The 11,772-nt window shown below is 46.3% G+C and overlaps 1 protein-coding gene across 1 annotated transcript in view; it reads right to left on the reverse strand.

Annotated features, from left to right (window-relative positions):
- The window catches only part of OXTR (oxytocin receptor), a 32,346-nt gene extending 30,337 nt beyond the window's left edge, over nt 1-2,009 (reverse strand). The window contains exon 1 of the mRNA XM_006888899.1: nt 1,098-2,009. Coding sequence (XP_006888961.1) covers nt 1,098-2,007 — 910 coding nt within the window. The 5' untranslated portion in view covers nt 2,008-2,009. The remainder of the gene's footprint in view (nt 1-1,097) is intronic.
- Between the last annotated feature and the right edge of the window lie 9,763 nt (nt 2,010-11,772).

Here is an 11,772-nt window from a genome sequence, read left to right on the forward strand (position 1 = left end):
TTTTCTCCCTGACCACCCCTCCCCCAATTCGCTCTTCTCTTTGAAAAGAAAAAGAAAACTTCTTTCATTGTTCTTAGCCCTCACTGGATGGATCTGATGTTCAGCAATTCCTCTTGCCTCCTCCCAGTGCCCAGAAGCCTAGCACCTTCTAGATGTCTGGTTAGCCAAATCACCCACCTCCCGTGGCTGCCCTCATCCAAAACCAGCCCCCAGGGTTTGGGCAGAGATGGAAGGAGTTTGAGCTCAGGCCAAGGTTCAAAGCCTTCCTCCAACACTCACTAATCCTTTGAGAAAGACATCACTTGAACTTCTCTTCCTTCTCCTTAATCACAAACCATTAGCCCCATAAACAGATCAAAGACTACTCCTGTTGATGTGACTTGTCTTTTTCTCTTTTCACTCCCCTGTTGCCTCTGGAGGGAGCTTTGCTGGTCTAGTGGTAAGGAGCTGCGCTGCCAACCAGCCCCAAGGTAAATGGTTCAAATCCACCAGCTGCTCCACCAGAGAAGGATGAGCAATCTCCTCCTGTGTGAATGATGACCTCTAAAAACCAGTTGGAGGATTAGCTATGGGTCTGACTTGAGAGCAATTAAATAAGGAGAGTTGTTGCTTTTTAAAATATTATTTTTAAAATAATAATAGAATATTAAAGAAATACTTTATAGAAGAGAAAGTAGCCAGTTGATGACAAAGCCACTACTCAACCCCACCCATCTCTGCCAGATTCCAAAACCTTCATAGTCTTTGGTGGCATAATGGTAAGAAGCTGTGCTGCAATTCCAACGGCAGGTGGTTCGAATCCGTCAGTTGCTCCACAAGAAAAGGATGAGCAATCTCTTCTGGTGCGATTTACTGCCTCTGAAAATCCCCCAGAGAATGCACTATGAGTCGGTTCTGCCTCGATGGCACCCAACAACATATTCTCAAGGGATCTCTTCTGGAAATCTAGACCAGCAACACACAGCAGCAGCAAGCGCCCGAATCTGCCCTTGTTCCTCCTCTTGGTCCTGGCTCCATCCCACCCCCTTCTCCCGCCCCCCCCCGTTCCACCCCCTCCTCCTCCAGGTCTGCGTCCCCACCCGCACCCCCCTCGCTACCTTCCGTGGGCGCATTGGCATCCCAGACACTCCACATCTGCACGAAGAAGAACGGCGTCCAGCACACGATGAAGGCCACCACGACGATAAAGGTCATCTTGACGGTGCGGATCTTGGCCTTGGAGATGAGCTTGACGCTGCTGACGCGCGACAGGGCCCCGAACCCCTCATAACCCAAGGCTGCATCCTGTGGCCCTTCGGCCACCGCTGCTGTCTTGAGCCGCAGGTTCTGCCAGATCTTGAAGCTGATGAGGCCGTAACAGACGGCCAGCACGATGACCGGCACGATGTAGACCGAGAGCGTGATCCACGTGATGTAAGCCTTGGGCCCCCAGGGCTGGATGAAGACTGCCCAGCAGTCGAAGACGCCCTCGGCCACCTCTTGCAGGGAGAAGATTTGCACCTGTGGCACGCTGGCCACTAGACAGCCCAGCCACGTGGCCAGCACGGCCAGGCGGTCGGTGCGGCGCCGCAAGGAGCGCAGCGGCTGGCAGATGGCCAGGCAGCGGTCCAGCGACATGAGCAGCAGTAGGTAGGTGGAGGCGAACATGCCCACCACCTGCAGGTACTTGACAAGGCGGCACAGCAGGTCGGGCCCATAGAAGCGGAAGGTGATGTCCCACAGCAGCTGCGGCAGCACCTGGAACACGGCCACCACCAGGTCGGCGATGCTCAGGTGCTTCATGAAGAAAAAGAGGCGCGAGTGTTTGTGGCGCGTAGTGCGCAGCGCCAGCAGCACGCACGCGTTGCCGCTCAGCGCCAGGAAGAGAATGAGAGCCAGCACCGCCACCTCCACGCGCGCCAGCGCTTCGTTGCGCTTCGGCGGACCGGCTGTGAGGTTGCCCTCCAACGCCGAGCTCGCATTGTCCGCCTGGGCGGCGCTCCAGTTAGTCGCAGTGACACTCTCCATGAAGGGGTCGTGCGACCTTTAACGCGGGGCCCGACGCGCAGTCCTGGGTGCCTGGGGGTTCCAATCTCGCGGGACTCGCGGCCTCAGCTGCTGCGTCCCGCCCTGAAACAAACCAGGATGGCGTGAGAAGACGGCTCATTTCTCTTCGAAACTGACTCCCCCTTCCCTGGAAGCCCAAACTCTCTGGACTTCCAGACCAGATACAACTTCTGGCCATTCAAGGAATCTCCGTCATAGGTTCCTCTTATGAACCACTGCGAATGAGTGGAAGCCCTCTGTAGGGCCCTCTGTTCCTGGGGATAGTCACTTCCAGCGGGGTAGAAGGATGGGTCACAATCAGCCACATTCTCAGGAACAGAGACTTCCAGCCCTGCCACATATCCCCCAACAATTCTCAAACTAACCCCTTTCCACAGAAACAATTAGCCTCGTCTCTTCCACAACCGGAAGCCAGTGGCCACTCCTAAGGCTAGCACTCCTGGCAGTTCTGGAGGTTCCCAGACAGCTGCTAGCCTAGGAATCCCTAGCTCAAGACTCCCCTTCCACCTTCCCCACCTTCTGTCCTGAACTTCCTTAAGAGCTGCTTTCGCGGATCCATCCTCAGTACTTAGCCGCCACGTCCAAATTTGGTGTCCAGGACCCCTCGCCTAAAGTCCTCCCCAGTCCCGCAGCCTTGAAGGCTCAAGAGCCCAAGGAGTTGTTTGGGTCAAGGGCTCCCGAACTCTAGTGTCCATAGAGAGTTGCGCTGCTAAACCAAAAGTGGCTCCTCTGCAGGATCAATCCACCAGGGGCTCCGCGGGAGAAAGATGGGTAATCTCCTCTCCTGTGATTTACAGCCTCTGAAAACCCGCGTGAGTGTCAGCTATGGGCCGGTTCCGACTCTTGATACAATCTCTCCACAGCGCCCCGCGCGCTTCCAGAAACCAGGAGCGCGAGGCACCTCCCCACCACCGACAACTCTATCCCAAGGGCCCCACCAACCCGCACGCAGCGCGCGACTACCCACCCGCACCGAGTCTGCAGCCTGGCCCCTAAGTCGGTCGCCAGAGGAATTTGCTCCGATGCTGTCGGTACCGAAGACGTGTGCCGTCTGGGTCCGGGTGCAGCCTGCAGCCCCGATCTGCCCCTGCGCTGTGGTCTGGAGCCCTGAGAGTCCCCTTGCCGGCAGCGTGGTGGACACCGAAGGCGAGCAGGGGCGCCAAGGTTGCGGGTGCGCCTGCCAAGCGGCCGGCTTCTCTGCGCCGGAAGCTGGAGCTGCACCGCGCGCGAGGCGCAGGGGCGCGGGAGGCCCCCTCAGCCGTGCGTCCCGACCCGCGCAGGCGCTCGTCGCGGAGAGGCAGCAAACATGCTCGGTGCGCAGCGGTTCAAAACTGCGAGAGGGAGCTCGTAAATAAAGCCTCTGGTTTCTTCCTTTCTTGGTGTAGCAGCTCCCAACTCGCAGGCAAATAAGAGCTTTGAATAGTGATGTTTTCCCTGCGTCGATGGTGATGATGTTACAAAAGCATTTAACCAATATTTCCCAAACAGGAGGTTAATGTCAGTGCTTCTCCCCCTCCCACTCCAGCTGCCTAAGGTGAATTTAGCAATGAATTTAAAAAACCCCTTGTTTTGGGATGTTTTTGTCTGTGATCCTGCTAATGAATAATTAGAAATCCTTTCTAATCTAATCAGCGCTAGGGTATGTCTTCATTCTTTAGCAGTTTAAGGGAAAAAAAATCCTACCTCTTAATTTTAACTTATTTTGCCCATCATGGCCTGAAGCTTTTTGTGCATTCTTGCCATGACTGAAAATACAGTCTGAAATGACACCAGAAGAGAACAGTCTCTGTTCTCTTGCTCTTTTCCATTCCAGAATCTTTTCTAGATTAATTTACAGTGACCAAGAATTAAGGAGGGAGGGGGGTGATGCCAAGATCTTAAAAAACCCGCTCAAGACTCGTTAAAATGCATTAAATGCATATTTCCTCCTGACATTTTACTTCCTTCTCTTTAATTTCACAGAGAGAATGGAATTACAATGACCAGGTTTCCTGAATCCACACTTACAGCCCTGGGCCAAGGCTTGTTTCAAGGAGCTCAGGGACTATGAGCACAGGCTTCTGCTTGTGCGAACCTCCCTCCAGGACAGAGATAGGAAGGAAAAGTGCACAGGAAAAATGGATCCTTAAAAGTAATTTTTAAAATGTCAATATCCTTCTCCTTAAAAGTAATTCATTGTGTTTGTCACATAAATCCAGAATTAAAATCTTAGAATCTAATGATTAAATGATGGTGCATTTGCCCCTTAGTGTCCCTGGATCTCAGTTTCCCCCACATGTGTAATGGACAGACTGAATTAAGATGGCTAATGGCTGCGGTTCCATCCTTCTGGTTTTCTGAAAGTTCTGGGTTTGTTTGTTTGTTTTTTATCTATGCCATCTGAGAATTTAACTCTAGGAGATACACCACCCGGTGCACACATTTCAGGGCTGGGTGAGCAGGGATTCTCCTTAAGCATTCCTCAGTTATAAATTTGGGAAGTAAAAAGCTAAGCCTGCCCTTTTCACCAGAGGAGAGCTGGTTTCCTGGATTCCCATTTGAGTTCTCCTCCCATGGGGAGGCCCATCCAGATCTGGGAGGTAGGGAATTTAGCAGGTGAGCGAGGTTGCCAGGTTCTAGATTCATTTAGTAGGACCATTTGGTCTCACAAAATCTGGGTCTGAGAACTTAGCCTTCACTTGAAAATAATAAAGAGTTTGATCCGCATTCTCTTTCATTTTATTTCTGAATGAGTCTAGCGACGGAAGAGAAGGGGTATTTACTGGGAACTATGGCATAGGATAGGATAAGGTTCAGATCTGTTATTCACAGAGTCTCTGAGTCATGCTCCACTCGATGGCACCTGACAACAATAACAACAACAACAAACAACTCTTGAAGACTCCTAACAATGACTGAGACATACTTCAACCCAAAAGGGAGAAATACAGTAAAGTGTTTGCCTGTGAAAAGCCCAAGTACAAATTGAATCTGACACAGAAATGCCCTATAGCAGCTTCATGGAAGCAACTTTCAGTCATTGAGAAGTTGCTGAGTTCAAACCACCAACCTATTAGCTAACAGGTAAGAACTTTACCACTACACTACAGGAGCTCCATTTATCTATGCCATTGGGTAAAGTGCTGTTAAGCTGAGGGAGCAGTTAAGAGCATGATATCATGCAGAAGGGGACTGGCTATGTAAGAAACTTGAAAAAAATCTTCTGTAGGAACCCAAGAAACAAGTATAAGCCATTTCCTTGGAGACTGGCAGTTCTGTAGCTGCTATGACTAGCTCCGGGCCTGGCATATTAAAGTAAGTATTTCAAGATAAAAATAACAATTTAAGTACTTAAAAATACTTACTGATGCTGAAGGACCTTTTAAGGTCATGCAAAGAAAACTAGGGTTTTGTCCATAAATCAATTTTCCCCAAAGTATGGGATGCAATACGTCTCCTAATGATACTCAAAACTCAGAATTAGCCTGAACTAATGCTGAGTACTGAATGAGATCTAGTGGCCCAGTAGTAAAGCAACCCAAAGCTATGTGGTTCAAATCCACCAGTTACTCCATGGGGAAAAGATGGGCCATCTCCTCCTGTAAGAATAGCTGACCCTGAAAACCCACTGGAGGGTCAGCTATGGGTTGACTCCGACTCAGTAGTGCTTAACAAAAATAATACTGAATATAGGTACTGGTGCTCCAGTAGTTAAAACCCTTGGCTGCTAATCAAATTATCCACAGCTTGAAGCCACCAGTTGCTTGGCAAGGGAAAAATGTGGCTGTAAAGATCCCAGTCTTGGATACCACATGGGGCAGTTTTCTCTTCCCTATGAAGTTGCTGTGAAGGGAAATGCCCTCAACAACACTGAATACCACCAAATAATGGGGGGAAAGAGGTTTGTTCTTTTCTGTTTCAGAAAAAATTATGAAGGCTTTCCAGTTCTTGTGACAATTACTTGGACAAGGATCCCAACCCACGGTGCCTCACTTGTTGTTATGTGCTGTCAAGTCTAAACTGACTCATAGCTGACTTTCCAGCAGTTTTCAGAGACTGTAAGTCACACATGAGGAGATTGTCCATCTCACTCACAGCCAAGTGGAAAAGAGTTCTTTCTAAACTAAGCCAGTCTCCTCTCTCCCAAACACCATTTCCCTCCTGTAAAGGATCCCTCAGTTTCTGCTGGCATCTAGCTTCGGGAGTGATCAGAGCCTGAAAACACAATTGGCAGCACCTATCTTGCCTGAAAACCCACCTCCTAACTTTCTCACTTCCAGATAAAAGTGCATCATGGGGCATGGGCTGATAGAGGAAGCTCAGGAGAGGTGCAGGGCGTTGGATCAGAACGTCACTAGCTCAGAATTTTAAGTCATACTAGCCTGAATCACCTCAGACTACTTCTCCAGCTATGTTTTCATTCCTGTGTTCCGTGGAGAGTGGAGGAAGAGAGAAAAACATGTTTTCATATCAGATGGAGTTGAGGACTTAGAGCAGTAAGTGCTGGAGTCCAGGTTTGATCAACTACCACTGCTCTGAAAACCCACTAGAGGGTCAGCTACAGGTTGATTCTTACCCTCCACTTGTTTTTTGAAGTGATAAATCTTTACAGGAGAGAACTGCCTAGATTTTTCTCTCAGAGTGGCTGATGGATTCAAACTGCTTTTTTGAATCTCCACCTGTGCAATTTGCAGGTTCTGAAAAACCTGCTGATGTTTGTGGTTATTTTCATGTCTTCTTTAATGCAATGAGTATTCAAGCCCTTTGTCTACTTTATGATTGGGTTATTTGTCTTTTTGTTGTCTGATTGTGTGTGTGAATATACATATTTATACACAATATGTGCACGCACACACACATATATAGTATCTTTTTTTAGTTACATGTTGGGTGTGTGGCTTTAAAAGTTATTTTCTAATCAATACCTTGTCTTTTCACCTTTTTTTGGGTAAAGTTTTTTGTTTGGGTTTTTTTAAATAATTTTAATGAACATTTACAGAGAATTTGGATTTCCATTCGTTCCTTGCTGCATTTCTCTACCCGCCCAGCCCTCTCCCCTCGCCCCCCAGTTCGGTAAAGTTTTTTTGATGAACAGAAATTTCCCGTTTTTATGAGCTTGTATTTATGCAGTTTGTCCTTTGCTATTTGTTGTATTATTTTGTCTTTTGGTTTTGTTATTATGTGAATACATTAAAAAAATCTACACCTGGTAGTGTTGTCCCTGCTTTTTCTTCCCACAATTTTATGCTTTCAGTTTGCTCAGTCAGATCCAGAAGAAATTTGGGATTTCATTTTGTGGATGGGGTGAGACATGGGACCTGTTTCATACTTCTACATGTGGACTTCCAGTTTTCCCAACACTATGTTCTGAAGAGACTGTTCTTCCCCAACTCATTGGACTTAGCACCTTTGTGGAAAATCAAGTAACCATAGATGTATTGGTTTATTTTTGGACTTAAATTGTAATCCATTAGTCTTTATGTATATTGTTGTACCGATACTAGTTCTTTTGATTACTGTATCTGAATGTTGTTGTTGTTGCTAGGTGCTGTCAAATCCAGTACAACTCATAGCAACCCTATGAACAATAGACCTGAAGAATAGACCTACCCTGGGCCATCCTCACAATCTCTGACACACTTGCGTGGACTGCCACTGTCGCTGTGTTAAGCCACCAGGCTGAGGCCTGCCTTTCTTGTGCGGTCTCTCCACCTTCCCAAGCATTATGTTCTTCTCCACTAATTAGCTTCTTCTAGCAGTATGCCCAAAGTATGTGAAGCAAAGTTTAATCATCTGTGCCCCCAAGGAGCACTCTGGCTGCACCTTTTTTAAGACATATCTCTTATGGGATATTCAGTGCTTTTCTTCAGCACCACATTTCAAAGACATCAATTCATCTTCTGTCATTCTTACTCACTGTACAATTCTCAGCAGCATACCAAGTGATTGAAAAGACCATTTCCTGAATCAGGCGCACCTTAGTCTTAAAACTAGAAAAGACCATCTCCTGAATCAGGTGCACCTTAGTCTTAAAACTAGCATTATTGCTTCTCAACAATTTGGGGAGGTCCCTAACTGCAGACTTTCTCAGTGCAATACAGATCCTGACTGCTCGTTCCAAGCTTACTGATTGTGGATCCAAATAAAATGAAGATATTTGACAATAGCTATCTCTTCGCCTTCTATTATATGTTCCCTATAGGGCCAGAGGTGACAATTTTTTATTTCTTGCTGTTGAGATGCAATCCATATTGAAGGCTATTGTCTTTAATCTCTACAGCAAGCTCTTCAAGTCCTCCTAACTCTCAGCAAGCAAGGTTGTGTCATCAGTGTTGTTGTTGTTGTTGTTGTTGTTGTTATGTGTTGTCAAATCACCTGTGACTCATAGCGACCCTATGTACAACAGTCCTAAACTCTGCTCTATCCTGTGCCAATTTTATTGTCTCTGACACACCTATCCCCATTACCCCAGTGACTGAATCAATCCATCACATTGAGGGTCTTCCTCTTCTGCGCTGTCCTTCTACCCTCCCAAGCATGACGTCCCTCTCCAAGGAACAATGCCGCCTTGCAACACGTCCAAAGTACGTCAGACAAAGCTTCAGAATCCTTGCCTCCAAGGAGCAGCCTGATTTTACCCTCTCAAGGACAAATTGTTTGTTCTCCTAGCAGTCCATACTCTTCTCCAACACCGCAGCTCAAAGGCATCAATTCTCCGTCTATCATCCCTAGTCACTGTCCAGCTTTCTGATGGTAGCAAGTAATAGCAAAGACCATGGCCTGTATCAGGCACACCTTAGTCTCCAGACCAACATCATTGCTCTTCAGTACTTTGGAGAGGTTTCTGACAACACACTTTCCCAATGCAATTAATCTTTTAATTTCCTGGCTACTGGTACCAAGAGTGTTGATTGTAGAGTCAAGAAAATTGAAGCTGTTAACAATCTCAATTATCTTCTTCAGCCATCATGATGCTGCCAATCGGTCCAATGGTGAGAATCTTTGTTTTCTTGATACTGAGCCTAAATCCATATTGAAGGCTGTAGTCCTTGACCTTCTGCAGCAAGCACTTCAGGTCCTCCTCACTTCAGCAAGCATAGTTGTGTCATCGGCATAACACAGATTGTTGATGAGACTACCTCCAATCCTGATGTCACATAAGGTTATTGTTGAAACTTCCTCCAAACCTGATGCAACATACTTCTTCATAGAGTCTAGCTTCTTGAATAACTTGCTCAGCACACAGACTGAATAGCTATGGTGAAAGGATATAATTCTGACGCACACCATTCCTAATTTTAAACCACACAAAGAGGTCAAAACAAAGAGAATAAATATTAATGTAAAAGAGCTGAAAGAAGATTTCAAAGAGCAGCTCAGAAAGACAAAGAAAAGAATTGGAAATAAAAGGAGAAGAACTCAATTGGCTTTTCTCAAGCTAAAAAAAACCGAAAAATAAATTCAAGCCTTGAGCTGATGGTATGGGAGAGATGCTATGGGCAAAATTTGAATGATCCAGGAAACATCCAAAGAAGATGAAGGGAATACAGAATCACTGTACTAAAAAGAACTGGCCGGCAAGCTCTGGTGGCCTAGTGGCAAGAAGCTGCACTGCAATCCCAGAGGTGAATGGTACGAATCCACCAGATGCTCTGCTGGAGAAGGAGAGACAGTCTCCTTCTGTATCAGTCAGATCCAATTTGACGATACATACCAAGAAAATTTTTTTAAAAATTGGTTGACACTAAAATATTTCAGGAAATGAACTATGATCAAGAGCCAGTGGTAGTGAAGGAAGGGTCAAACTTCATTGAAGACATTGGGGGAAAATAAGGCCCCCAAAAATCAATGATATACCAACTGATAAATTTCAAATGACGAATGGAGCCCTGAACGTGCTCACTTGTCTGTGCCAGGAAATCTGGAGGACAGCCATCTGGCTGACTGACTAGAAGGGATCCATACATGTTCCCATTCCCAAGAAAAGTGATCCAACAGAATATAGATATTATAGAACAGTATCGTTAATATTGCATGCAAGCAAACAAATGCTGAGCATACTTCAAAACTGGCTAGAACAGTACGTAGAGAATTTCCAGAAGTTCAAGACAAATTTAGAAGAAGTTGTGGCACCAGGGACATCATTGCTGATGTCAGGTGGATCCTGGTTGAAAGCAAAAAATACCAGAAGGGTGTCTATTTGTGTTTTATTGACTCTGCAAAGGCATGTAACTGTGGATCATAACAAGTTATGGCTGACATTGAGAAGAATGGGAATCCCAGAACACTTAGTTGTACTCCTATGAAATCTATCCCTAAGCCAAGAGGCTGTTGTGCAAACAGAACAAGTAACTTCGCATGATAGCTGTATAGTGTATTTTAAAATCAGAAAGTATGAATGTTCCTCACTTGCTCGCAGTGCTCTAGTTACTTGAGATCATTTGCCATTTCATATAAAGCTTCCATGTAAAATAGATTTCACAATTAAATATTCCTCTCCACTTCAGGGAAATTCTGTGAAAACATTTTCTTTTCCAATCAACCTCCATCTTATAAATCTTTCCAGATCAAAGCCTCATTGTGCAATTGGGCAAACTATATCTATGTGCATGGGCATTTGTGTGTGGGGTGTGTGTGTGTGTGTGTGTGTGTGTGTGTGTGTGTGTGCGCGCGCGCGCGCATGTACCAGGCACTGTCAGGCAAGGAATGGTCACCCTTGAAATCTGAGTTAGTGTGATTAGACTACTATGCTGACTACCCCAACTTACTGAGAATCCTGCATTTTCTGAAGCTCTGTATCATGACCCCAGTGGGCATGTTGTATCCCCAGTTCAGTCCTGTTATTGTGGTTAGGTGTCATCAAGGTGACTTCAAATCATAGCAACCCTATATACAAACCGAATGTACCTCGCTCAGATCCTGTGTCACCCTCACACTTTCTGCTGTGTTTAAACCCACTGTTGCCGTCATTGTGTCAGTCCATCTTGTTGAAAGTCTTTGTCTCCTTCATTGACCCTCTATTCTTCCAAGTATGGTGGCTTCTCCAGGTACTGGCCTCTTCTGATTTTGTGCCGAAAATGTTGTTGTTGTTGTTTTGTGCCGTCGAGTCGGTTGCGACTCATAGCGACCCTATGCACAACAGCCCTAAACTCTGCTCTGTTCTGTGCCAATCACACTAACTCTGACACTCCCATCCTTATTATCCCAGTCACTGAATCAATCCACCTCATAGAGGGTCTTCCCCTCCTGTGCTGTCCCTCCACTCTACCATGCATGATGTCCCTCTCCAAGGACCAGTCTCTCCTTACAACATGTCCAAAGTATGTTAGACAGAGCCTCAGAATCCTTGCCTTCCAAAGAGCTGCCCGGTTTAACCCTCTCCAGAATGAATCTGTTTGCTTTCCTAGCAGTCCATGGTACCCTCAATACTCTTCTCCAGCACCACAACTCAAAGGCATCAATTCTCCTTCTATCCTCCCTAGTCACTGTCCAACTCTCTGACGCATAACAAGTGATAGCAAAGACCATGGCCTGTATCAGATGCACCTTAGTCCCCAGAAGGACACCATTGCTCTTCAGTACTTTGGAGAGGTCCCTAACAGCAGATGTTGTCATGGCAATATGCCTTTTAATTTCCTGGCTACTGGTTCCAAGAGTGTTGACTGTGGAGCCAAGCAAACTGAAGCTGTGAACAATCTCAATCTCTTCACCATCCATCCTGATGCTGCCAATTGGTCCAGTGGTGAG

This window comes from Elephantulus edwardii, unplaced genomic scaffold (assembly GCF_000299155.1).
Source record: "Elephantulus edwardii isolate Elephantulus edwardi_28Jun2011 unplaced genomic scaffold, EleEdw1.0 scaffold00073, whole genome shotgun sequence".
NCBI lineage: Eukaryota > Metazoa > Chordata > Mammalia > Macroscelidea > Macroscelididae > Elephantulus > Elephantulus edwardii.